This window comes from Leopardus geoffroyi, chromosome C1, assembly GCF_018350155.1.
Source record: "Leopardus geoffroyi isolate Oge1 chromosome C1, O.geoffroyi_Oge1_pat1.0, whole genome shotgun sequence".
Taxonomy (NCBI): domain Eukaryota; kingdom Metazoa; phylum Chordata; class Mammalia; order Carnivora; family Felidae; genus Leopardus; species Leopardus geoffroyi.
This window is the reverse complement of record NC_059328.1, coordinates 202,765,733-202,793,719: the sequence shown is the minus strand read 5'-3', so window position 1 is coordinate 202,793,719 and position 27,987 is coordinate 202,765,733. Positions and strand designations below refer to the sequence as shown.

General features: G+C 52.8%; 2 protein-coding genes across 5 annotated transcripts in view; one reads left to right on the top strand and one right to left on the bottom strand.

The window, feature by feature from the left end:
* The window catches only part of PNKD (PNKD metallo-beta-lactamase domain containing), a 58,865-nt gene that overhangs the window by 28,321 nt on the left and 2,557 nt on the right, over positions 1-27,987 (bottom strand). The gene's annotated exons all lie outside the window — the stretch shown is intronic.
* TMBIM1 (transmembrane BAX inhibitor motif containing 1) lies at positions 10,654-27,312 on the top strand. Its single transcript, XM_045481223.1, has 12 exons — positions 10,654-10,762; positions 19,554-19,778; positions 21,035-21,135; positions 21,955-22,019; positions 22,223-22,276; positions 22,781-22,831; positions 23,348-23,387; positions 23,650-23,687; positions 23,873-23,960; positions 24,282-24,377; positions 25,383-25,436; positions 25,852-27,312. Exons 2-12 carry the CDS (start codon positions 19,577-19,579, stop codon positions 25,996-25,998), a joined length of 936 nt encoding a protein of 311 aa, XP_045337179.1. The 5' UTR covers positions 10,654-10,762; positions 19,554-19,576; the 3' UTR covers positions 25,999-27,312.

Below are 27,987 nucleotides of genomic sequence, written 5' to 3'. Positions count from 1 at the left end.
TTTTATATTTTAAAAATATTTTCTGCCCTTCTAGAATGAGATTGTATTATTATTTTAACCAAAAAGATTATTTTAGGGGTGACTGGCTGGCTCAGTCAGTAGAGCATGTGACTCCCGATCTCAGGGTCATGAGTTCAAGCTGCATGATGGGGAGAGGGTTTACTTAAAAAAAAATTTTATATTGTTTTATTAAAATAAATAAAGTACTCCTCCCTCCTGCCTTTCTTTCTCACTCCCCACTTATTCTCAGGCCACTCAGCTGAGCTTCTGCCCCCACCGGTCCATCCTGATTTGGCTCTTGACTCCTACAACGTCAACCCCCTTTGTCACTGTTCAGTCCTGGTCACCTAACCTCTGGGCAGAGCCTTCTTTTTGCTTTGCCTTCCTGTCATGGTCTCTTTCGACTGTTCTCCCATACACATCCCGTTCTGCTGCTGCCACTCATGTGTCCAGTTCCCCAGAGTTCATGGCGTAGCCCTTAAATTTCCGGAGCCATGTTCACTGCTTTCTTTCCCTGCCTCAGTCTGACGTGGAACGCATCACTCCCAAAGAGGAAAGTACACCTTGGCTTCCCTCTCGAGTTCCAAATCGAAATGCCCATCCTCTTTCCGGTCATCTCCAGGTGTGGCAGAGCAGGTGTAGAGGGGCCTCAGTCTATTTCGTGGCAAAAGGGACTGAGGATCCATACAGAGCTATTCTGATGATTAACTGTGATTACCCAGGGAACGTACATGGTGCCTGGCTCATCGGAGGTGTTCTTTCAATGATGTTATTGAATCTTGTATCATTCTTGCAACATCAACGTCTGGTCCTCATATGTGCTCAAATACACATTTTATGAATGGATGCAAACAAAGGATGTGATCCTTCCCCCTCCATTCCCCACTGCCATCACCCAAATTTGGGCCCTGGGGTCCTAACACCCAGTCCACCGCAGACACCTGTAGCCCCCGCCTGGCTTACATGGACTATCAGACAAAGCCTTTGGAAGCCCAGCTCTCAATCAGGTCTGACTCCCTGCTCAAAGCCATTGTCTACACCATTAAATTCACATTGCTTCACTTAGCAATATGGCCTCAACCCAGTTTTCCAGCATTTTATGCTCCCACTGCTCCCTTCACGTGCCCCCCACCCCTCCTGTCGACCTGCCCTGGTCACTGTCCTGGGGTTTTTGCTCCCTACATCTGCCCCACCACACCTGGAGAAATCCTCTGAGGCACACTTCTGCCTCCACACAGCCTAGGCGATCTAATACACTCCCAGAAATAGCTGTAATTAATTAAGGCCGATTCTCAGTTCAGGGAGTTCTGCAGGCTCTCCCACAGGGAGGAAGGGAGGAGTGTGAGGGCAGTCCCCAGGGAGACTGATATGTCTTCTCTGGGAGTACAGCTATTTTATTTTATTTTATTTTATTTTATTTATTTTATTTTTGAGAGAGAGACAGAGAGACAGAGAGACAGAGCTCAAGCGGGGGGGGGGGGGGGGGGCAGAGAGAGGGAGACACAGAATCGGAAGCAGGCTTCTGGCCCTGGGCTGTCAGCACTGAGCCCGATGCGGGGCTTGAACTCACGAACTACGAGATCATGACCTGAGCTGAAGTCTGACCCTTAACTGACTGAGTCACCCAGGTGCCCCGTATACAGCTCCTTTAAAACTGAAAGTAAATGCAACCTCCTTTCCGAAGCCCCTTCTGATCACAACTGGTCACTACTCTATCTCCAGACTCTAGTAAAATGCATGCCACATAGATGTCAAAAGGAAATGAAATGAATAGTTTGAAACGTAACCCTCAATATTTCTGACCTTGAACTGTCGGGGGGGGGGGTCCACTGGGGGAGCCACTGTATGTGGTTTCCAGGACCATGGCCTCCCCTGTCTCCTCCCTCATCCCAGCGCCTAGCACGGTGCTGGAGTCAGTGCAGAGTGATACGTGCGTGCTCGGGTGCGGGGAAAGGAAGACCAGAACTAGGGTGAGCAATGCTCTAGTCTGCACTAGGCATGGGCCGTGCCTTGTGTGTATTTCATCGTCCTAACAATTGTGTAAGGCAGACGATGACGTCCTCACGTTAGAGATGGACAAACTGAGGCTCTGGTAGGCTAAGTGACACACCCCATCCCAGAGCTAGTAAGTGACAGAGCCAGAATTCAGTCCTAGTTTTGTGTGACCCCAAATCCCAGGCTCATCCCCCTGACACTGTGTTGCCGGCCGGGGTAGAAGATGGTTCGGTCAGAGTCTTCCAGGAAACACGCCAACTAACGACTCGAGGAGAGCTTTGTGAACGGTTTACAAGGCAAAGCGCGCGGTGTAGGAAACACAAGGGATAGTGCAACTCCCCAGGGCTAGTGACAGTGAGGCCCTGGCACCACCTCTAGGCCCGACAGGCAAGGGGATGGAGCAGGTATGGAACCTGGAGGGACAGAGATGTGTGGACAGGGGCACCTGACCTTGGGTTGAGGGATACTGGGAACTTTGGTTGAGGACTGAGCCAGTCTGTGGTGACCCTTCGGGAGGGGAAGGAGAACAAATACCCTGACTTTGCTTGCTCCTTGCCTCCCCTCTCTCCATTGGCCAAACCCAACTGAAGCTGGAGAACTGGAGTCCAACCGACGTGTCCGCACAGGCCAGCTCTGCGCACAGCGGAGCAGGGTAGAGATGACTGTGGAGGCACGTGGGAGACGGCTGGCCAAATGAGGCCCAAGAAGATATGTGGGTTTGGGGGGGTCTGTGACGGAAGTGCACTGATTCTTCAGAGGTGGAGGCCCACCACCGCCTTGGACCTGTGCGGAGAACCGCTCCTAACTAGCCTCCCTGCTCTCACGCTCCGCCCCCCCCCCCACCCCCCCGCCCATTCTCCGCTCGGAGCCAGGGCATGGTCTTAAAATACGAACAAAATCATGCCTCTCCCCAGCTCGGAACCATTCAGTGACTTCTCTTTGAAGTAAAATTCAAAATCTTTAAGGAGGACCAAGAAGTCCTGTAGATCTGGGCCCCGCCCACTTCCCAGTCTCCTCTTAGGCCACGCCCCAGCGCTCACCCTCACCTCACAGTTCCCCGAGGACCCCCCCCCCCCCAACTCCCCCGCACTATCGGCTTCTGGGTGGCCTCCACCGCCTCCTCACAGCTTGTTCCTTCGGTGGAGAATGACCACAGCATGCCTGCCACCGCCCCACACACGTGCGCACACACATATCCACACACCCCACACACATCGCATAGCATATACATACACACAGATACACATACCACACACCGTACGCCACGCGCGCGCGCGCGCACACACACACACACACACACACACGGCCCATCTGACTCAGGCTACTCTTCAATTCTTCAAAGCCACCCTGTCGGGCAGCTGCCTTGGCCTCTCCAGTTGCCACGAGGTCCCATGTACTGCTCTCTTAGGGCACCACGCCCATTTCTCTTTGGCGTAGGTGTTACTGTTTGTCGTGATATATTCACCAGTGAGAGAGCTTGCTCCTGTCTGTCTTCCCCACTGGAGGTTCCAAGAGGGCGGGAGCTGTATTTACGGTTTCCCTCCGGTCTAGCCGCCCCGTAGTGCAGGGCTGAGGGCACGGTTCACCCCTCAGCCCCCCAGCAGCACTTGCCGAGTTAGTACAACAGGACCGGGCGTCAGGCCTGACTCCGCAGCTCCTCGCCACCGCCACCGGGAGCCCGCGTGTGCGTTCTACTGCTCTGAGCTCAGTTCCTTTTCAAATTGACTTCTTATTATGGAGAATTTAGAGCCACTAAACGAAAGAGAAAATACTAGAAGGCGCTCTCCTATCCCCGTTTTCTAACTTCAACACTGGTCAACTTGTGGGTTTGGTTTCTTTATCCATAGGTAAGAAAGATTAGGGTGATCTTCAACCTTTTTTGACCATGACTCACAATAAGGACAGTTTTCACGAAGACTCATACACACTAGACGAGTCAACAAAACTAAAGCAAAGTAGTGCTTGTATCCTCATTGTTTTCTGGTCTATTTTTTCACTGTCGGTATGACCCACTTAATTGAATTCACTAACGGGTCATGATCAGCAATAAAAGGACACTGCACTGGATGATCTTCCACCTATCTAGAAAAATTCTTGCCAAACAATGATAGTCAGATCCTGCCCCCTAGTGGTCATGTTTGGAACTGAGCTTGTCTTCCCAGAGGTCAATTTTTTCAGTAAATAAATTCATTTCAGTAAAAAGTGCCGAGTTCAGGACCTATGCAAGGCATCTGGGGAGAAGCCGGGGGGGGGGGGGTGTCTGCGATGAATTACAGCATAGACCTTGACCCCGAGTCTTCCTCCAGTTGATGACCAGCATAACCGCTATAGATCTGTGCTGGCCAATATGGTAGCCACCAGCCCCATGTGGCTATTGAATACTTGAGCTATGTCTAGTGCAACTTAGAAATTGAATTTTAATTTTGTCTTATTTCAATTCATTTAAACTTCAATATAAAAATCAACACTTATTTCAGTTACTCAAATATGTATGGAACAATACTTTTTCAACTGTACGTTTTTTATAACATCTAGATAAAGAGTCAATATTTCTGATGAAAATTTAACGTCCAAATTGAGATGTGCTATAAATGTAAATGAGATTTCAAAGTCCTAGCATGAAAAAAATCCTGCCAATTTAATTTTTTATACTTGGTTAAATGTTGGAATAGTGTTTTTGGATATGTTGGGTTAAATAAATAATTAATTAAAATTCATTTCACGTGTTTACTTTTACTGTTTACTTTATTTTTAAATTTTATTTATTCATTTTGAGAGAGAGAGTGAACAGGGGAGAGGCAGAGACGGAGGAAAGAGACAGAATCCTAAGCAGGCTCCATACCGCCAGTGCAGAGCCTGATGTGGGGCTTGAACTTACAATCACGACCTGAGCTGAAACCAAGAGTCAGATGCCCAACTGACTGAGTCACCCAGGCGCCCCTATTTTTACTTTTTAAATGGGCCTAATGGAAAATTTTTAACTACTTATGTTGCTTAAATTATATTTCTAACGAATAACACTCTCAAGGCTGGAGTTCTTCTGACATCTCTCCTTCCAGCCCCTCCTGTGTATCTTGCATCCTTGATGGAGGTGAAGGAAGATGCTAGAATCCTCAATCAGACTGGGTAGGGATGGGGACAGGGATTAGGAATTAAGTGTTGGCCAGGGGCACCTGGCTGGCTCAGTCGGGTAAGTGTCCAACTTTTGCTTGGGTCATGATCTTGTGGTTCATGAGTTTGAGCCCCAAATAGGGCTCCACGTTGGCAGTGCAGAGCCTGCTTGGGATTCTCTCTCTCTCTCTCTCTCTCTCTCTCTTTCTGCCCCTTTTCCACCTGTGCTCTCTCTCTCTCTCTCTCAAAATTAATTAATTAATTTTTAAAAAGGAGTTAAACATTGGCCAAATTAAGGTTGGGATGCCTATGGCCTCCTCTGGAAGAGTGCGGTCCATCAGGCAGCAGTGACTTGCCTGGAGCTCCTTAGCAATGCAGATTCTCAGGTCCCACTCTGAGAAGCAGAATCTGCATTTAGACAAGATCCCCACATCACTTGTTTGTACATCAAAGTTTGGGAGAGCCAAGTGGAGATACAGGGGGGCAGTTCTCTGCATTTCTTTCCTCAGGGACATAGGAAGCAAGGCCAAGGCTGAGAGTGAGGCTTTGGAGAAGGTGTTGGAGCGCTGAAGAGATTGAGGGAAGTGTGGAGGAATCATCTAGGGTGGGGATGTCAAGATGAATGACGAGAAAAAAAACCCAAGTCTTCATGAACTCTGTGAGATCAGCCAGCACCTTCCTTCTCCCCTTCAGCCGTGTGCGTGCAGGGCAGTATCTGCCCGCTGAGTTCCCCCAGGCAGAGAGGGGCAGAGCAGTGCGGTGATTCTCAGGAGGGATCAGGGATGGAAGCTGGTTAAGGAGGGGAGAGAAGCGGGGAGGGACAGGAGGAGGATGGGAGACGCATGAGTTGTCAGTCCTGGTGTGGTCACAATTGCAGTTGGGGTTGTTGAGCTGGAGAGACAGATGATGGTCAGGGCGTGGGCACTTGAAATTGAGATGACAGAGGGGGTGCAGTTACGGGTAGTGAGAGGTTCCAGGGCAGCTATTATCTTGGGCTGGGAATAAGAGAAGAGGAAATGGCTGTTGGCTTTTTGGAGCGCGCAGTTGTTTAGGCAAATGCAGGTAAAATATGAGGAAGGCCTTTCTGCCCACGAGAGACCTGCAGAAGCTGAGAATCCCCCAACGGGTCAGGGTGACGGAGGAGATCAAGGTCCGCAGCCGTGGAGGGCAGGGTGTCAGGGCAGGATTGAGCTACACAAAGGCGAATTCACCTATCACGTCGTGTTAAGTCTTCCCGAATGCAATCACGCCATCATGCTGCTGGCCGACTGAGTCACTGGGCTTCTCTCTCAACCGACCACAGCAATTCACAGAGTTTGCTAGGCTCCAAGTATTTGAAAACTGCCATTTTTAATCTTTATACCCTATTGTTACCTCCCTTAAAAAATTTTTTTTAATGTTTATTTATATTTGAGAGAGAGAGAGACAGAGACAGAGCATGAGTGGGGGAGGGGCAGAGAGAGAGGGAGACACAGAATTCAAAGCAGGCGCCAGGCTCCAAGCTGTCAGCATAGAGCCCGACACAGGGTTCAAACTCATGAACCCTGAGATCATGACCTGAGCCGAAGTTGGACGCTTAACCGACTGAGCTGCCCAGGCACCCCTAATCTCCCTTTTTTAGAGATAAGGATATCAAGGCTCAGAGAAGTTAAGTAATACGCCCAATGTCACACAGCCACTAAAGTGATCTGAACAGAGCCCAGGTCTGTCTAGCACCAAAGCTGGCTGATATTCGGATTCACCAGGGGGCCTTCGTTTCAGCCTCCGCTAAGATGCTGATTCACATTTCTGAGTCTAGAAAGAGGTATCCCCAAGGGAACTGACCTATTTTCACAAGCCCCTTAGGTGATTCTGATAGTCAGGGAAGATTGGAAAGCATTGCCCGGTGCCCTGGCCGCAGCACAGTGGATGCCAGGCGGGTTCTGTGGCCCAGCCTTTGTCACAAGGTGACGCATCCAGGGAAGGAGCTCTTACCCAACCTGTCTCCAGTTCTATTGAGCTGCTAAGATCGCTAGCAACAGTACCACGTGCGTGCCATTTTCAATGCTTTTCACGTAGATGATTTCATCCGAGGCCTCAAAAGTGCAGGAGGTAGGAAAAAACAATATGATTAGACTCATTCATAAGTAAAGAGATGGGCCCCAGGCCTGACAGCCATTCAGGGGCAAAGCTAGGACAAACCTCTTGTTTCTGGGACATCCACATCCACCCTTCTTTCTACTCCCAATTTCTTTATGAGAGTGCTGACTAGGGGCACCTGAGTGGCTCAATCAGCTCAGGTCATGATCTCACCGGTTTGTGGATTCAAGCCCTGCATGGGGCTCTATCCTGATGGTGCAGAGCCTGCTTGGGATTCTGTGCCTTCCTGTCTCTGCCCCTCCCCCACTCGTGAACACTCTCTCAATCTCTCTCTCAAAATATATAAATAAACTTAAAAAAAAGAAGAAGAAGAAAGTGCTGACTAATGTTTATGGATAATAAGACTAATTTTTAGGGGAAAGAGTTCTAATTTTTTAATGTTAGAATCCCTTTAATTCAACAGATGATGGGGCAGGGCTGTCTGAAGCTAGGGATGAATGAGACTTTGTCCTAGCCCTCCAGTGGGGAGAAAGAGGCATATTTACCCCAGGCTGGGTTAAATGCCTTGAGTCAGTAAACACAGAGTCCTCTGGAAAAAAAAAGGGGGGGGCCAGCAGCTTTTTGGAGAAAGTGATAAATGAAAAGACCTTTCTTGGGTGGAGTAATGCATAAACTCTAAGTAATCAGGCACACTGCGGGAGGAATTTGTAGGACCGTTGATTGGAGCCCTGGGGCTAGGTGCAAAGCTGAACTTTCCCTGCCCACTCCCTTCTGGTTCCACCTGGGCTCCTGGGACACCACCCAGGGGCCCACTCCTCCCGGACCTCCCTTTGCCTCTCCTCTCATCAATCACTAAGCTTTGGCTACCCCGTCCCTAAAACAAACAGCAGCCTGATTCCTTTCATTCCCTCTACGCTGCCTCCAGCTGCCTCTGACTTGACTGAACTTGACTTGACTTTCCTCCCAGGGCAGGATTGACAGAAAGATACAAGACGCCAGTTAAATTTGAACTTCAGATAAGCAAGGAATAGTTTTTAGTGTATTTCCAAATATTATATGGGGCAATGACACATACTTAGGGAAAAAATTATTTGTTGTATGTCTGAAGTTCAAATAAAACTGGTCATCCTGCATCTTTATTTGCTGAAGCCAGCGACTTCACTCTAGGGGCGCCAGGGGGCCTCCCGCGACCTTCCCAACCTCCTTCTAGGTGGCTGCTGATAGTCACATGCCTCCCATTGCCCTGGAGGTAAAATTTCAATTCTGACTCCCTGTCTCCGAGCTCAGCCCAACTTCTTGCCACTCCTACCCCACTCTATCCGCCCAATCCTAGATTGCTGGGACAAGGGGGCCCTAAACCCCTTGCTTAAGATAAGATGCTGTTCCCAAGTAAGCATTTCTTCATCCCAGCACTTGCCAAACTGTCAAAATTATAATTAGGTGGTCTTTAACCATCTCCCCTAGACTGTGAGTTTCTTGAGGACAGGGGCTACGTCCTTCAGTTTTGTCACCTCTAGAACCAGAAATTGCTGTCTGCTTGACAGACAATAGGGGCTTAATTAATGATCTGCTAAGAGTCTTATGAATAACACGTTTATCCCTTTTATCCAGGGATAAAAAGGGGTCAAGAGAAGGGTACTGAATGCCTCTGGTGTGCCCTGGGCTAGATGCTTCGTTTCAGATTCTTTTAGGATTATAATCTTGATTCCATGATCAGCAAATAGGCCCAGGAAAAAGCAAGCAGCAAGGCTTGCATGGGGCTTGGTGGTGTGTGTCCCCATATTCCACTTGCCCATGGGGCAGATGTGACTGCTGGCTGGGAAACAAATCTCCTTGGAGACTGTTCTAGCAGTTCCCAGGAAGTAGAGAGGTACTTTCTGGGGAACGGGCCCAAGGGTAGAGAACATGAAGGGGTGTCTGGAGATCTTTCCAGATTCTGCAAGGCTTTGCATCTCACCTACGGCTCTATTCTGATATCAGGGGACTTGCTCCGGTGAGCTCACGCTTTGGGAGGGGACTTCTTAAAATGATGTCTGTGGCCCCCTAAGAACTGAATTTACATTGGGAGTTGGGGTGGCTGGGGGAGTTAGCCTGCCATAATGTCCACCCGTCCCCCTAAGTAACTCCTTTTTAAATGGTATCTATACGAATATACATAGTATGTGTGTGTGGGCGGGGGGGGGGTGTAATTTTAAAAACATCTGTATTTTAATTGGTTTGAAACATATAATCTATGTGGCAATTTTGCTTACTATGCTTACTAGTAAGCACACTGTTTTCACTTATGTTTGGTATACATATAAGCTTCCAGATAAGTCCATGGACCCCTCCTTCCTAAGTCTGCTCTATGACAGAGCTGGACTGACCACCAGAGATAATCATGTGAAGAAAACTGCTTAGTGATGCGTGTGGAATCAGGAGGGCTTCAGGTGGTCTTGGTGGTCTACCTGCATTCATTTCTAGCTGTGTTTTGTCAAGTTTACCTGCCTCACCCTGCCATTCAGAAAGTTAGTGCCCATGGGCTGTGAAAGACATTCAGCAGTATGTTGATCTGTAGTTTATTAGCACTAGATAAGCACCTGAAATAAAGCTGTTCCTCTACCAGCAGCTTTGGCGTAATGGAAAAAACATGGACTTTGCAACAATACAAACCCGGGCAATGTTTCAAAACTTGCCAGAACTCACTTCCTGGTTTGTGAAATGGTACGAGGAGGGCATCCTTGCATTAGTGACCGGGAGGGTTGACACGACAGGCACACTAATACTAGTAACCTACATCCCAAGTCAGGCCTTCTGACTCTCAAACACCTGCTTTCCTGGTTGAAGTAACTTCAATCGGGGAATGTCTCAGTTCCCAGGGTCAGAGATTCCCAGTTCCCTCTACATTTGGACGTTTGAAGTTTTAAACTTGCAAAGGGCGTTCGGCTTAAAAGAAGAGAATTGTCAAGGGTGTTCAGGGATTTATGTCTAATAATGAAAAATGGGAAACAGTTTAAATGTCCTCAAGCAGGAAACTGATTTAATAAATCAGCACAGCTATGTGATAGAATACTTTGCGGCATTAAAATTACGCTTTTGAAGAATTATCTAGTGTCAAGAAAAAATGTTCTTGATGAAATGTTAAGTAAAATAAAAGCAATATTTAAAACATCATATAATATGACCCCACTCCAGAAAGGCAAGTGAAACACATGGACGTATAAGGCAAAGAAGCACAAACGCAAGCGCTTTCCGCAGGGAGTCGGGAGGCGTGGAAAGACGTGATTTTCCTCCTCTATTTTTGTGTTTTGTCAGTTTCCATCAGTGATCACGTATTGCCTTTAAATGTGAGAACACTAGAATCACGTCGGGGCCTCGGCAGCCGCGCGCGCGCGCACGCGCGCGCAGCTGGCGGACGCGGACGAGACCCCGGGCGGACCCCAGCGCCCCCTGGCGGCGCCCCGAGGCCCCGCCCCACGGGATTGGGACGACGGGGCGGGGCGCAGAGCCCCAGCCCAGCCCAGGCCTGGTCAGCGCGCTCGGTGCCGGACTCGCCGCGCCGGGAGGGAGGCCGGGAGCGCACCGTCGGAGCGGTCAGGCAAGCCAGGGAGCCGGGGCCGGCGGGAGTTGGGGACCCCGTGTCGGCGGGGACGGAGCCAGAGCTGGGACGACGCCCCAAACTTTTTCCGAGTGCTCGGCCCGGGGAGGCGGTGCCGGAATGGGAATCTGTTGCCTTCACCCTTGGAGTTTCGCTTTCCCGCTGCTCCCCGGGAGGCCGGGTGGCGCCTGTTTGGCGTTGGGAGCCGAGCAGTGGGTGGTGGGCACCGGCGAGCGGGCCAGGGTCTGTGGGTGTCGCGTCCCCCTCTTTCTGGCGCGTGCGTCACAGGGCGTGTCCCCCGTACGAGCCCCCAGAGTGGCCAGTTGCGCGTGGGATGAGGCTGTCAGGTCCCTCGGCTGATGGGAGGGGGAGGGGAGCGGCCGGGGAGCCTGGTGCCAGCCTTGGTGTAGACAGGTGAATGAGTCTGTGAGTGAGTGGGGGGAGGGGTCAGCAGCCCTCTATGCTTGGCGTGGGGAAGTGCCACCCCTGTCACCGTGACTTCGCCTCAGCCTGCCTGCCTCCAGCCACTGTGCCCAGGCTGGATTCAGAAAGCTACAAGGAAGTACTGTCCTCCTCGTGGCCTCTTTGGGTCAGCATAAAAACCCAACGGGAACATGGGAAAGGGGAAAACAAGTGGAGCTGGGGAAGGAGCCAGGAGCCAGTGGGAGTGCCAGCAGGAGAAGGCTGCTGGGAGGCTTGGCCCTGATCTGTGGGTCCTGCATCAGCTTGTCCTCCAGGGTGTCCATCCCCTCTCACCCCACTGTGGCCTGGGTGTGGTATCCAGGGGGTGGCATTCTACCTGAGGAACCTGGACATGGGATTAAGTGGGGGTCAGGGAACCAGGGTCAGGGCCAGATGTCATGGCAGGTCCTTCAGGTGTCCAGTTCTCTGGGGCTCTGAAATATTCATCTCACCAGTGAGCTTTGGTTTCAAAGCTGGCGCCTTTGGCCTGGCCAGTGGTGGCAGGGGGAGCCAGGTGCTGCCTTGGGGCTGCTTTGTCGGGGGCCGAGGGGCAGCCTTACTTTCTCCTCACCTGCCTGCTGTCCCTGCCTCTCTAGCCATGGGACCCAAACAGAGGACCCAGTTTGTAACTTAGAAAGAAGTGGTGGGACCACACAAATGTCAAGGGCATTGACTTCTTCTGTCTTCTGGTGCCATGACCTCAGGGCCTCGCTTGTAAAAATGGGCACGTCAGAGACGTAATGATGGGTTATACCATAAGTGTGGGGAGAGCTTCATGTCATGAGCTGGGGTAATAGCCACCTCAGCTCAGACTCCTCCCATGGGAACAGGGGCCTCAGCTGGAAGCTGTCTACCTCAGAGCACTTCCATCCACCCCCCAAACTTCTCACCCAGGGTCCTTCAGAAAGCGCAGAGGCCCCAGAGAAGGGACATACACTTGTGTCTTCGGAGGGCTGCCGGGGCAGGGTCAGAGAGGGGAAGCCGAGACAGCTCTGGGAAGAAGGTCTCCCCTAACAACACGGTTAATGCTGATGTGGGCTTTCTTGAGCATTCTGTTGGGACTGCTGTACAGGGGAGGGCCTTGACCTCCAACCCTAAGAGTTGAGATTCTGGGCCAAAACTTGGGTCTTGTTTTGAAGTAGAGATGATATTCAGAAGTCTACAGGCCACAGTGCCGGTACTGAGGGTACTCTATACACCGGTCAGGGAGGAAGATAAGAATGAGTCCTTCTTCTTGTGTTTAATGATTTGTATTTTTTCCCATGACAGCAAGGGGATGGTAGGTGATGCCAGTCTCCTGGTTCTATGCTAGTTGAAGATGTCCCCCCAGCCCTTGGCAGTAGATCAGTAAACTCCACCATGGAGAATATAATAGCAGCTGTCTGGGAGGTGGGGGGTAGAGAGGAGAAGGACCCTTGCCGTGGACGCTGGCTGGCAGTGTGAACTGACTCAGAGTGAGGGGGCATGCCTGTACTTCATGTGACTGCTCTGAGGGCTGGGTAGAAGGACAGGGGTTTTAAGATAGGAGGAGTTGGGACATGAATCATTCTCAGGGTTGGGTCTATCTGTAAAACAAAGGTGGCCTGGTCAGGATCCCACAGGATATTAATTAGGTGTGCTCTGATAAAAATGTTTCAGGCTTGAGCAAGTTTGGAGGAAAACTGGGTGAAACAAAGTTGAACAGCTTTTGCTCAAGGCAGGGCTTCTCAGAGGCTAAAAATGCCCTTGTGCCTTGGGAATTTCCAAAAGGGGTATGGATTGTTTTTCAGACTTATCTGTTTCAGAGCTCATTTGTTAACATCTCCCGGGGTAGTGTTCTTTAGAGCAGTCTGGGAAATGCCTGGCTGGATGAATTTGGCTTTCAATGCCATGGTTCTGGGTAACGAGTCCCTCCCCTTTGCCCCCATGGGGGCTGATTTGGGGGAAAAGGAAGCCGAGGGAGGGCATTTGCCTGGTGGCAGGGTTAGAACTTTTGAGCCCCGGTCTCTTGCCTTCCTGCCTAGTAATCTTTCTTGTCTACGGTGTCACGTTCTTTCTTTGCAGACTCTGGGGTAAGTGAGCACCCAGGAAATGCTGGCTGCAGGGTCCAGAGGGCAGTATGGGGCAGTTTGGGAGGAGAGGGCATTAGGGCCAGTCCCAAACCCGGAATGTGTCAGGTGCCTCTGCTTCTGCGGACATTTTACATCAGTAGTGACCCCAGCGTAGATTCTTTAGGAAATGTGTCACTCTGCCCTGAAACCCATAGGTCATTCTGCCCTGAAACCCGCTGCTCATTCAGAAGCAGAGGCTCTTGGAGTCGGAATGGACTTGATCTTTTGGTTCCATGTACTTGTTTTATGGAGGAGAAAAGTGAGTCCAGAGATGTGGAGTGGCCCACCCTGACTCACAGTGGGGTTAAGACCAGGACGGGAACTCTGTTCCCTGCCTTCTAACCCAGGACTCTGGCGTTGGACTGACTTTGTGCAAGGGAAAAGGTCTTTGCTACCTCAGCCCGCCCCAGGTGCTGGCCTGGGCACACAGGTGGCTGGTGGGGGTGCCTCAGGGGCTTCTGTGCCAAGCAGGTGTCAAAGCAAAGGGCATGGACTGTAAAATCAGACCTCAAATCTGGGTTCAAACACATCTCTGCTGTTTGCCTGCTGTGGGACCCTAGATCTGTTTTTGTCTGAATTTCAGTTTTATCTATAGAGTGGGGGTAAGAACATGCACCCCAGAGGGCCATTGTGAATCTCAGACCTGCCTGAGTAGCCAATGACAGGTACGTTACTTACTGCTGTGAGCGGTTCTCTTCCTTCCCTGCCTATCACAGGGAAGGGTTCGTTCCTTTCTGCACGGTGGGTTGTTAATTCTGCCTGCCTCTGCTCCCTCCTAGTCTTGAAGTCCAACTGAGAGGCAGAGAGGAAACCAAAGGAGGAGGTGGATAGGGGCTGTGTCTCTGAATTCTCCTCCCTCATCTGCATGGCCCGGCCTTTGGGACCATAGATGTGGCTGGGGTCGCTGAGCTCACCCACACTGCCGGCACAATTCTGTCACCCACTGACGGGGGCTGAAGCTGTGGGGCCTGGGTTACTTCTGCTCTCCAGGGCATCTTCCTCACCTCTCTTAGCCTCAGATCTGAGAGAGGCCACCCTGGCTCAGGGCTGGGGCTGGGACGGAAGTCATGGGTTGGCAGTCTTATCTACTTCTGAGCAGGAAGGCATGATGGGGGCGGGGGGGCGAAGATAGGGGGGAAAGGGTATCTTGTTCTGGCCCCGCCTCACTGGGCAGGGCTGGGGATGGAAGTTCCAAACCCATGACCAAGAGGCCCTTTTGTGGGCTGGGACAGGAACTTTCTTGGCATTGGGGTTTCCTTGTCTGTTAGATAACCGGATGATTTCTAAAGGCCACTCCGTCTCTTACGTCAGGTTTTAGATCCCCTCAGAGTCATCCTGTTATTCCCAGAAGCCAGGCAGACTGAAGGATAAGTTGATTCTGGGCCTCTTGGTCCGTGTGCAGCAGGCCTGGTGACGGCCCAGACACTCCTGGGTGTATCTTTTTTAGTCCTCTGCCGTGGTGGCTCTGTGCTGGGGGTGGGGGTGGGGGTGTGGTTCTTGGGGGTTGGGGAGAGCTGGAGGAGTTGGGGTAGGTAGAGGAAAAGGGAGGGAAGGAGACCGTCCTACGAGGCCAGGGGCTGTGTTCCTGTGCCTCCTGGGTGGGGTTTCCTGAGATGCACACTCTGAGCTATTCTTTCCATTCTGACTCTGGGCATCGGTTCCTGGCAGCGAGGAGGGCAGGCTGCCTGGACCAGTCAGCTGCTCCTTTCCACCCCTCCCTCCAACACACACCCGCTTGCTTGCTTGCTTGCTTGCTTGCTTGCTGTGACTCTGGTAGCTCAGGCCTCCTCTCTGCAGATTCCAGAGCCTTAACCCTTCAGGGGTGCCCAGGGGAGCCTGAGCCTGGGCCTCAGCTGGCCAGAGCTGTGGTGGCCACACCAAAGTGGCTCTGGGGGAAGGGGCTGTTTCCCCAAGGCTGTACCTGAAAACCTTGACAGCCAGCAAGTCCTGTGTTTGAGCCCGCCCACTGCTGCTGCTGGGACGGCTGGGTCTGGAGGAGAAAGGAGAGCTTCTGGCTCCTTCTGGTGGGGGATTGGGGTCTTGACGATGGGGGAGCAGACTTAGATCTGTAACATGGCAAGGATGGGGCAGTTAGAACGTCTTGATAACAGGCATGGTGAGGAAGAATGTTCTAATGATTCAGGCTGCCTGCAAGTGGCACAGCCTTGCTCCCTGTTGTTGGAGTGTGTTCAGGAGAAACTGAATGCCTACTGTGTTTTAGGAAAATTCATGCTTCCAGTGGGGACCCTTCAAGGTCCCTTTTAGCCTATGGAGACTGTGAGCTCCTCTACTAGCTACTGGCAGAACCCAGATGACCTGACTCCTGGTTTCTAGTCTTTGGGCATCAGTCATCCTCCCCATCTCTGGATCGTCTCCCTCCTCTTTCCCCTCCTTCTCTTTCAACTCCACATTCCCCAGTGCCTACCATTACTCACAGCTCTGAAAGTAAACACTGACCACTTCCCCCTTTCCCTACTGCCTAGGCAGAGGCGGGCCCCAAACCTCATCCTTCTCCGAGGTCTCCATGACACAGAGTGACCAGGGCCCTCATGTAGGCTGGGCAGCCATCAGGGGGCAGGCCCGGCCGTGGGCCAAGGCTCCTGCCCGCCTGGCACTGCTCAGAGGTGGGTGTGGCTGTGTTCTGCCACTCCTCTGACTCGCCTGAATGCTCTCCCCTTCTCCTGTGCCCAGGACTGCACATCAGAGAGCGGGGATGTAGGCCCCGCCTCAGGTCCGGCAACATGACCATGACCATGGAGAGGTCACTCGACTTCCCCGTCTGGCTGGTAAAGCGAGTGGGCTGGCTCACCTTAGATGAGAGAGTTTGCTTTTAGCTCTGTCATTTAAGAATCTCTAGCTCTGAATACCCTCTTAACCTCCTGGCGGTGTTTGGGAACCGGGAGATGGGGAATTACAGAGGGGCCTGAGTGGTTCCGTGTCCTTTGCTATGTGAGCCTTCTGTTGTCATTAGAGGGTCTTAGACGGGTAGCCGTGAGTGGTGACGAGAGGCTTAGATAGACGGGGCATCAAAATGAGAGACGAGAGCATGGGGCTCTGCAGTCCATCTTGGCACTCAGGTGTTGACTTCATCACACCCTAGCTAAGTAACTTTGGGCAAGTGACTTAATTCTTCTAAGCCTCTATTTCTTCATTTGTAAATAGGGATAACATTATCCACCCTGTTGGACTACTGTAAGGACTAATAAAATAATAACTATAAAGAGCCAGCATTTACTGTTTTTATCAGGGGTCAGGTACCCTTCTAAGTGCTTTATGCATATTTTTACAACTCTGAGAAGGGTATTGTTAAGAGTGTTAAACCCATTCTCCAGGTGGAGACAGTGAGTCATAGTGAGGTGACATGGTCAATGCCAGTCTCTGGTGAGCATGGGCTGGTGGCTGAGCCCTTGGAGAACTGGACTGTGAGCTGCTGTGTCTCCAGCAGGCGGGTCTACTGGTGAATTCCTCAGAAGAGTCAAAGGGAGGGGTGAGAGCGTGCAGAGGGAGTCCTCGTGAGTCAGCGGCCTCCTGAGCTGGACCAGGCCCCTGGAGACCTGGTGGCCAATCCGAGGCTGACCTTCCTCTCCATGATTTACCCTGGGGCCGCAGCCCCTGTGGTCTGGAAAGGAGCCTGTTTGCCCAGCTTGGCTTAGAGGGAGGAGGGAGGGGCCACTGCTGGCCAGGCAAAGGGCAAGCCCCATGTCGCTGGGTGCCTCAGATAGTTCACAATCTGTTAGAGCAGGAAATGAGCTCACAGATCATCTGACCCATAACACCTCATTTTATAGAGGAGCACCCCCAGCAGGAGACAGGGCCAGGTCATGGTGTCATCACCTGTGGTGGCCCAGCTGGGGCTTCAAACCACAGGGCCCTTCCTGCCAGTGCCTCTTGGGCCATGCTCAGCCTATTCATCTGTGTGCCATCACCCAGATGGGTGGGCATCACAGGAACCTCGGGCTGAGATGGCTGTAATAATAACACATAGCCCTACTCCATAGTAAGTTTTTTTTTTTTTTTTAATATTTTGTTTTTTTTTTTATGTAATCCCTACACCCAACATGGGGCTTGAACTTACAACCCTGAGATCAAGAGTTGTATGCTCCACTGACTGAGCCCACCAGGCACCCCTTTCTTTTTTTTAATAAGTTTTAGATGTAGCCCTACTCCAAAGTGACCTGTTTGCACCTCTTCCTATAGACAGGATGCCATTCTCTTGGTGGAGTTAAAAGGGGATTCTCGGAGAGGGACGGGCAGAGGGGTGTAGGGAGAAGGAGCCTTTTGCCTCAGGGGAGGAGAGCCAGTTTGTGTTTCTTCCTTTTTCAAAATCTATTAAGATTCACATATTTATACTTATTACCCTATCCTTACGGAAGACCGGGACATTTCCAAAGCAGTTAATATCTGTTTCTTATGCTCACAACACTCCGTGTTTGGTCTTCTCTCGTTCTCTTTCACTCCTTATTTCCTCAGGTCGCCCTACTCCATTGTGCAGGACCTTCACCATGACCCTGCTTTTGAAGCCTTGGTTTGCTGTCACACCCTCACTGTCAGAAAGGTCTTTCTTATTTCTGACCTGACACATTCTTGTTGTGCTGGCCCATCTACTCTGGGAAGATGGAGAACAGCTTTCCTCAAAGTAACCCATTTAGAGCCCTGGCCTGATATCCGATCCCTCCTCCCTGCCCCTCCCCACCACCTTCCTCTCTGAATTATCCCAGTTCTCCTAAGAGAGAAGAGATAAGACAATTCTTTATCTGATCCCTGGACTGTGCGGGGTGCCCTAAAAAGAGAAGCCGGTTCTCTCTTCCTTCCAGCAGAGGTTCTGAGCACGTCTGCTTGCCTGGATCTGGGGGTGCTTCCTCCCTGGGGGGTCCTAAAGGTCTGCCCCTTGGGAGATGCTGTGGGAGGAGGTCATGGCCCTGTCAAGGCTTTTCAGGGACCCCCTTCTTAGCTTCTCCCAAGCCCCCATCTTTGCCACCTCAGAGGGGAACACCAGGCCTGGAGGACATTTATTTGGCCTAAGAGGCAGAAAGAACACAGCCTAATATAGAGGATGCAGACCCAGGACCCTGAAGGCCTCAGTTCCGGTTGTACCATTAACCTGCTCGTTCTGTGGCCCTGGAGAGTCAAGAGTCGCTTCACTGTTCTGCGCCTTGTTCCTCTTCTCTAAATTGAGCATTTGGGCCATAAGACCTGGAGGTCCCTCTCAGCTGTGTTTTTGGGGTTCCCTCCTCGTTCCTCAGCCCTCCCTGGCCGTGGGACTCCTCCTGCCACAGAGAAGACACCTGCTGGGTCTTGAGGCATGACTCATCAGTGCGTTCTCCTCCCCACTTAGCCACAGCTCCTGCTGGGGAACAGGCAGGAATCACGGGGATACCAGAGGCTCCAGAGCCCAAAACATGGGTCTCTCCCTCCCAGGGGGTTTCGGGGCCCTGTACGCACTATCTACTACCTGGCAAGGCTGTGAAGAGAACAGTAGCAGCCATATGCTGCGACACCCATCAGATGCACCTTAGCTGTTATTTGAAGGAACCAGAAAGTCCTGTCTCTGGCCTCACCTTTTTTGTGCAGCTCCCCAGCCCTGAGTGGCCAGCCCCAGGCAGCTACTCGCCCAGGCCTCTCAGGCGTCGCCTGACTCAGCCACTGGCCACGGAGCCACTGGCCACGGGCCCACTGCCCTCCCGCTTGGGCCTGGTGGCTCGGCCCTGGGGCTAGCTTGTCCTCCCCCTCCACTTAGAGCCCTGGCTCCTCCCCGGCTCTGCCTTTCAGGCCTGAGGCTCCTGCCAGCTGCTGTGGGGGCTGGGCTGACCCCTTCAATGGGTCCCGGCTGGCCGCGTGACTCACCCCCAAGCTTGGCTGGGGCCATCAAGCTTCTTCTGTGGTCACTGGAAACTTTTCTTAAATGAGTACAGGGGAGTTCCCGGGCTTCCGTCCCTCGTCTCTCACACCACTGATGCCCAGTGACTGCTCTGGGCTCCTGCACAAATCCCCCCTTCTGCTTTCCTGGGGGCACGAAGCGGCACAGGAGGGAGGGCTGTAGACAGAAGGCTGGCATGAAGGCAGAGGGACAGGGGCTGAGCTGGTGGGGATGGGGAGGATGGCCTGTGGGCAGAGGATGACACTGTGATCACGATCAAGAGAGAAAATGTGAGGGTCCCCTCTCCACAGAGGCAGCCTGGACTGGGGCCCCGTGAGCTGGGTCCGGGCACTCCTGACTGATTTTCTCATCTCCATTTCAGGTGCCCTCAGCCCTTGAGCGGCCATGTCCAGCCCCAGTGCCCCCCCTCCGTATGAGGACCGCAACCCTCTGTACCCTGGCCCTCCGCCCCAGGGGGGCTACGGGCAGCCGTCTGTCCTGCCTGGTGGCTACCCGGCCTACCCGGCCTACCCACAGCCTGGCTACGGTCACCCTGCTGGCTATCCACAGCCTATGCCCCCCATCCACCCGATGCCCATGAACTACGGTGAGTCCCCGAGGGGCAGCTGGGGGGCGGGGACGAGGCAGCACTTGTACCACATGAGGCCACCTCTTTTCCTTCCATCTCAGCTTCCTGTCCCATCCCTTTTTTCATCTTCTCCTTAGATCTCTCCTGTTTCACCATCTTTGTTACCTGCCCCCACCCCCCCCCATCCCCTTAGCACCTGGCCCTGAGCCACCTACTAGCCCCTTTATTCAGCAAGGAGACTGAGTCCATAGACACACACCAGAACTTCCATATCAGATGAGAAAGTGGCGGGGTAAGGCAGCTGGTTCCTGGAGGCCATTTCCGTGTCCTAGCTAGACAGTTGCCACCCCCTGGACTGCTCTCTTCTAGTAACTGCCTTTGGTACCTGAGGCACTTTTTTTTTTTTTTTTCCTTAAATATTCTCGATGCTGACAAGTCCTCATCCTTTAAGGTAACATCTGAGTCTTACAGACATCCAGAAGTCATTTGGATGTCTGATAAATGTCACGGCAGGTAAATGCTCTGTTTGGTCAGAAATGAGAGATTAGAATGCAGGGATTTTTCCTGAATGGCTCACATGCGGATTTTGAAAGCAGTGTCCAAGGAAGCACTGAAGGAATGTTTTGAGTCCTGTAGCCTCTGGAATTCTGGGGCACGGCCAGCTCTCAGCTGGCCATCTGTGTTCTGTTGGGAATACTAGCACATCAGTCACGGTCACAGTCATGCTTTGTCCTGTGCACGCAGGCCGCTGGCATCCCCGAGTGCTGATGTTTGCCGGATGCAGATTATGCTCCTCACTCTGTTCTCCACCCTCCACACATATGCTGTGTTTCTATCTTCCTCTTCCTCCTCCCATCCGTGACGCCCCTGCTCCGGCCCTGCCAGCTCCTCTGGCTGATGCCCCAAGCCCTGCCCCTGCCTGGCTTCCTCACTAGATCGTGACCCCTAGTTGAAGATCATGAGTGTTCATCCCCCAGAGCACCCAGGTGTGGGCCGGGCACCCCCATACGGGAGCCATCAGTGAATGTGCACTGATGGAATGGCTTACACCAAAGTCCCCTTGTGACAGGGACGCTCGGCTCTGCATGGTGCCCAGGCCATCCCTGGGTTACTCTGAGGGCATCCAGAGGACCCGATTTGGGTGAGGAGTTCCTGAGTTATACCCTTGTCTTTCGGCTGGAGATCCCTGAGACTCTGAGATAATGTCATGCAGGCTTTGGGATTGAGGCCACATGTCCCAGGTCCCCAGTTGGTCATATTTGATCTGTTCCCAGGCCCAGGCCAGGGCTATGATGCGGAGGAGAGAGCAGTGAGTGAAAGCTTCGGGCCTGGAGAATGGGATGACAGGAAAGTCCGACACACCTTCATCCGAAAGGTGAGATATGGGCGGGGAGGCCACTGTACGTAGGCTGTGGGAATGGGGTGGGGCCGGGGGTGGAGATGGCCAGGCATTATTAGTTCCGGGGCACTCATTCCCATGCAGATATGCTGTTGCCTTCCAAATTCTCTTTAGTCCTGCCCTGCCCTCAGAGGGGCCCCCAGCTCCGCTGACCCACGTTCCCCGCCTTTCACTCTTCTCTTCCTTGACCTTGTGGTGGGGGACAGATTCAATCTGGGAAAATCTAGGCGGGCTTCGCCAAAGTGTTCTGTCCTCCCCAAACATCTTTCTCCTGTTAGACTGTGAGCAACTTGAAGTCAGAATGATCAAACTTTTTTATACTCCATCCCTCCCCCATCTCACATCTGCACGGTGCCCTGCTCCGAGTAGGTGGATACCCGAGGAGGTAGATACCTGACAGACGTCACACTGAACTCCCAGAAGTGTGGAGGCCACACCCGGTAGTGCAGCGAGGCAGGGGGAGTAAGTGGGGAACTGAGGCTAGGTGTTGGACAGGGGGTGGGGGAAATGTCAGGGAGCAGCTGGAGGTGGGGGTCAGCTCTGAGGGTGCGTCTAGTATCTGAGCCAGACTCCTCAAGGGTGGGGGGCCTTCAGGCCAGGCTGCAGCCGAGGAGGGCCCTAGTGGAAATGAAGTAAGAAGGAGATCCTTCACCATTAAGAAGGGGCCCCCTCGCCCCCCGTAAAAGACGTGGGCAGGGTAGTAGGGTCTTTGGGGCTCTTGCGGGGGACTGGCTGCTTCCCGGGGGGACACGGGGGATGGTGACACATGTGCCCCCACCCTGGCCTGTGTTCCAGGTTTACAGCATCATCTCCATCCAGCTGCTCATCACGGTGGCCATCATCGCTATCTTCACCTTTGTGTGAGTCTGAGGACTCGGGGGCCCTGCGGGTGGGGCTGGGCCCTGTGCTCAGATGGACTGGAAGGGGAGTTTGCATGCAGTGGCCAGGGCGGGCGGCGGGAACGCAGGCTGCTGGGAGGGCCTGGGCAGGGAGGCAGCCGGGCTGAGGTGTGACGGAGTGTGAGGTGTGTGACTCCCCTCCCTTGTCCTCCCCTGCTCCACAGGAAACCAGTTGGCGATTTCGTGAGGAGAAACCTGTTTGTCTACTATGTGTCCTAGTGAGTCTCTGCGCCTGTCTGCTGTGTGTGTGTGTGTGTGTGTGTGTGTGTTGGGGGTGGGGCAGCGAGATGAGCGGGAGACAACTGACCAGCTTTTCTCAGGGCAGCGATCAAAATGCTTTTTGAGGGGCCCTCCAGGCTGCCGGCTGTGCTGGCAAGGGTGGGTGAGACTCTTGGTGTGTGAGCTACCAAGTGAGGAGTAACAGCACCTCAGAGCTCCTGGGAGCAGGGGGTGGGGGGCTGGTGGCTGCATGCACACTGCCAAATGGTCCCCGGATTCTCCTAGTCTGTCTGCCACGTCTCCTTCAGCCTCCTTCCTGGCCAAGCCCCCTGTCTCAGAGGTTCTTGGTGTCCTTGGCGGGGGTACTTGTCCTGGGCGGCTTCCCCTCAGACTTCCCAACGGCCCCCAGCCTGCCGGCCTGGTGAGTGCCACCAGGCGGGGCCCAGATGGGGCTGAGGGGCAGGCTGGGCCTGTCGTCCATTTCCTCATCTCTCTCTCCCCAGTGCTGTCTTCCTGGGCACCTATCTGACCCTCGCCTGCTGCCAGGGACCCAGGTGAGTCCTGGAAGACGATGAGAAGGGATGGTGGGGGGCACGAGGCGGGGGCAAGTGTTTGGGGAAGCAAGGGGATCCCTAGAGCAGCTGCGTGGTCATGGGCGCGGTTGAAGTTGAGGTGCGTACAAAGTCCCCTGGGTGGGTGGGATCTATTCAGCCACGTGGCTGTAATTTTTACAGTACGTCTGCAAGGTATGTAACGTTTTAACCATTTAACACATATGGAAAACCCAAGGCTCAGAGGTTGAGTAACTTTCTCACGGTCACGCAGTCATTGTAAGAACTGCAACTGGACCCAGGTGTTTGTGGCTCCATTGCCCAGGTCTGTCCCACTGCCCCATGTTGTCCCTGCATAGAACCCCCGAGCAGGTACTAAAGGCCATGCCCGCCTCCCCACCCCCAAGTCAAGGCCTAATTCTCTACGCACCTGAGCCAAGAACTTCCTTCTGCTAAAGGAGCCTCTGATACTGGGCTAGACCCAACTCGTTTAATCACACATGGTCTCTTTCCCTTCAGACGCCGTTTCCCATGGAATATCATCCTGCTGACCCTCTTTGTAAGTCTAGAAGGGTTGAGGGAGGGTGTGGAGATGGTGTGAGAGAGAGAGAGTTGGTCCCAGGGAAGGGGCTGGGGACACCACTGTGGAAGATGTCCCTGGCTCTCTCCCCGACCCTAACCTGACCCATGACATTGGTCTCATCACTGCCTCTTTCCTACTCAGTCACATTTGCCCCCCACCAGCTCTGGCAATCTACTGTGGCCATGCCTCCATGCCACCTTTCTCATGTGTTTCACTCTTGTCTCTGTCCTTCCCTCAGACTCTTGCCATGGGCTTCATGACGGGCACCATTTCCAGGTATATTCCAGGACAAACCACCGCACTCTTGTGAAGTGTCTGTTATGTGGGAGTGGGGCATCCCTGGGCTGGCAGTCATCTGCATGGGTGGATGCTGGGCAAGATCCTTCTAGAAGGGATGGTTCTGAAGTCATTCATACATGACTTATCTATCCCTTTGGCCTCTCTGAACTCCTTCTCCTCAGTGTGTATGAAACCAAAGCCGTCATCATTGCAATGATCATCACTGCCGTGGTGTCCATTTCGGTCACCATCTTCTGCTTCCAGACCAAGGTGAGGGTATGGAGGGCCCTTCCCTGGCCACCCCACCTCCTTTCTTCTATAAACCTGGCCCTCCAGGCTTGGCAGTTGAGCAGGCCTGTGAGGGCCCAGACTCCTCTACACCAGGGATTTCCCTTGGAGAGTCTAGTCCCCTTCCCCTCCTGTCTGCAGCTATAAAACTGCTTCTTGTGTCTGTCCTTAGAACGTCATGGTTACGCCCAGGCCTTCCAAGAAGCAGCACTGGGACTCCCTGGAGGGGGAGGCAGGGCAGTCTAGCTGGGCTGCTAGTTGTGACACTTGTCTGACAGGTGCTTCCTCCTCCCTTCCCGGCAGGTGGACTTCACCTCGTGCACAGGCCTCTTCTGTGTCCTGGGAATTGTGATGATGGTGACTGGGATTGTCACCGCCATTGTGCTGTCCTTCAAATATGTGAGTGTCCTGGGAGAGCTTCGGTCCGCAAACCTAACATTCATAGGAGACTTTCGGTGTGAAGTGTTGCAGCACGCCCACGCCCCAGGCATCCGGGCAGGCTCTGACTTCTGGAAGCTCTCAGCTGGCTAGAAAAGGCACCAATGCTGGAGCACCATCCTTTGGTTAGGGTCGTCTCTGTTAGGAGATGGAAGGCCCTGGGCACCGTAGAACCTGAAGCCCTGGATGACATTACAGAATTCCTTTGGGAAACAGTGGGTGAGATGTGTCTGGCAGCTGAAGTCAGGTTCAAGGAGGGAGATGGCAGATGGGCTTCGATGGAGGGGACCCCCGAAGAGGGGAGTGTGGTGCTGGGAAGGGAGGCGTACAATCAGGAGGGCCACCTGCCTACTTGACCATGGCTGGCCCTACCCTTCTGTGGACAGGCACCTGGAGGGCTGTTGAGCAGGCTGCCCTGGGGGTCCATGATTCTGACAGTCGTCAGGGTGGTAGTGGGGCTTCCCTCCCACACCAGGCTGCAGGAACCACTCTACTGAATGCTGACTATGTCTAGGGCTCTTCAAGGTGTACCTGCCTGGCTCCTGCCCCTCCCAGAGCTATAGCTCAACCACCTGCTTTTTTTCCAGAAGTACAGTGGACACTTCTGTAACCTAACTAACTTTGGAGATTGGTTTTATATGACCCCTGGAGGATGGCCTCTGTTTTCTCTGCCAAATGTTACTGTTCTTTTTTTTAAGTAATCTCTATACCCAACGTGGGGCTCGAACTCACAACCCTGAAGTCAACACTCACATGCTGTACCAGATGAGCCAGCCAGGCACCCCAAATATGTTACTATTCCTAATTTCTTTCAGGATGTGGAAGGTAGAAGTAGTCCTTTCACATAGCTACCTTCCTGGGTCTCCCCACTCAGATGCCAGAATTCTGGGGGAAATGGCCCTGAGGGACTGCCTGGGTCTGTGCTTTACTAAGATCTCTAACACTGTCCTTGTCCCCTCTCCTCAGATTTACTGGCTCCACATGGTCTATGCTGCTCTGGGGGCCATTTGCTTCACCTTGGTGAGTAAGGCCCTGCTGTCTCTAGGAAGGGGAGTGGGGGCTGGAGAAGAGGAACTATACAGGTGGAGCAGGAGTTAGGCTGCTTGGGAGCCAGGGAGTGGGGCCACAGCTGCCCTTTCCTCTTTCCACGGTCAAGAGGTGACCGATTTCCTGGGCATTCCTGCCATCGCTCGTTCATTCGCCTGCTGTGAATACCCAGCAGGCTGTATTATAGATGATGGCGTGTCTTTCTGCCTTCCTAGACTGAACCATTTGAGGGGAGAGACCATGGGTTGTTCTGGTCATTAAAGAGTCCCTAAGTACACTGCATGGCACGGAGGCTCCTAGGACAGATGTGCTTATGAAACGAGAACCAGACAGGAGCTCTGGCCCCTGAGCCCCTGGGCCCTCACTCGAGCCTTCCCTGTTCCTGCAGTTCCTGGCTTATGACACGCAGCTGGTCCTGGGAAACCGAAAGCACACCATCAGCCCGGAGGACTACATCACTGGCGCCCTGCAGATCTACACTGACATCATCTACATTTTCACCTTTGTGCTGCAGCTGATGGGGGACCGCAATTAAGGAGCACCTTCCACCCCACTGTGCGCCCACTGTGGGCTCTCCCTTCCCTAGAGGGCTGGGCCCTGTGACTGGAGTCCGGACCTCAGACCCCCTTCCTTCCCCTCCAGTAATATGCCCAGTTTCCTTTCTGTCCTGGGATGGGTGGCGTCTGTGGCGGTGGATGTGCAGAGACCTGGTGGGGCTGGAGGAACCGGGGACTAACTCTTGCCTCTGGTAGACTCGGCAGGGACCAGGCAGAAGACGTGCCTTCTCCCTCCACCCACTCCGTGGCACCAAATTCTTCTCGACTGCTGGGGTTGCAGGAAGGGCAGAAAAAGCCTATTCTACAGCCAAAAGGGAATATGAGAAGTAGAAGTAACTTCGGGGTGATGAGGTGTCCCCTCCCACCTCTGCCATAGGCTTCTGGGCTTGGTAGCTGAAGCTGTTTCCTCCCTCAACCCCCAACAAAGCCAGAGAGCTTTGTCCCCAGCCTCCTGGACTCACTGGCCATTATCCTGTACTCCTCTGACAACCCTTGGTGCCTTCCGGCTCACAAAGGTAGAAGAGATCTGTGCCCATGGGTCTCCCCTGCTTCAGTCCCTCTTTCGATGGCATGTACATACTGTTGATTTGGAATAGGGGAGGACGAGGAGAGTAAGCAAAGCCAAGGACGGGCCAAGACAGAACAGCATCTACCCTGGGCTTCCTCATGGCTTGTGGTGGTGAAGAGGGCAGGCCTGTCCACAGCCATCTGGTCCCCATTCTCCAAAGCTCCCTGGGGCCTCCTTGGGGGCTTCTGAGATCTCTGGTCAGAGAGACCTCCTGCTTCCTGTGCTCAAGCTGCTCAGAGAAGAAAGTGAGGAGCAAAGCTCAGGAGATGGGGTGGTTTGTAGGATTATAAGTGGGGCCAGGAAGTACCAGGGTGAAGAAAGGCCAGGGTCGGGGCAGGAAAATGCTCTGGGGTCCTCTCCCTGATCTGAGGGGTATGAAAGCCTACTGTGGTGTCCATGGAAATTTCTGTTCTTTCCTTGTGCTAACCTGGGAAGGATCCTGAGCAAAAGGAGACTTCCCCTCTCAGTTTGTTCTTAACTTGTGCTGGGGGATTTTAGACTTGAGCCTCATCTCTCCAGCCAGCTGCCACTTTCTTCGTGACACCAAGTGCCTCAAGCTGGAATGGGGAAGGAGGACAAGAGTCCTTCTGTCAGTGGGGGTAGAAACCAAATCAGCCCAAGGGTATACTTAGGACTTCTCTTAAGTACTTGGTCCTAAATATATCACACAAAAGGACATAAGTAGAAACGTAATAAAGTTTTGTGTTTCGAAGTTAAAACCCTACTTGGCTCTGGTTTCTCTAAGGTGTCCAGTCTGGGAGGGCTGGTCTGGCTCTGCCCAAACCGTCCACTTCCTACCTCTGCATTTTGGCTTGGTTTCCTCTACCTTGCCTAAGATCACAAAACATATTTTGCCCCAGTGCTTCCTGGTGATGGACGCAGTAGATCGGTAAAGGTTCAACCTTAGCAATACTGGGTCTGGCGTGGACGAATGGTCTCTCTCTGAATGAGAGTGGTAACGTGACCTTTTCTGCATCATGGACCCTTCACAAAAGCACACGAGAGCTAGGAACTCTTACTCACAAAGCTGTATGTGTACACGTGATTTTCACACTGACGGGGGGAGATGGACCAGAGGTTCAAGTTTAGAACTCATGTCTTAGAAACCACTAGTCCAAACCCTCTCACAAACAAGGAAACTGAGGCCCAGAGAGGCTGAGTCACTTGGACTAGACCAAGAGGAGTCGTGTTTTTTCCCCCACACCCTGAATGCCCTTTTTGATTCTCTTTATTTTTTGTTAGAGGCTCAGTAGGACTCCACCCTCCGGGCCAACAGCTCTGAGGGCCTGGTCCCCAGGGCCTGAGCCTAGGCTTGTTGTACTTAAGTCTCTGTGGTTTCCCCAACCAGCCAGCCGGGAACACTGAGTGCTTCTGTGAGAGGGAGCGTATGTGAGGAACC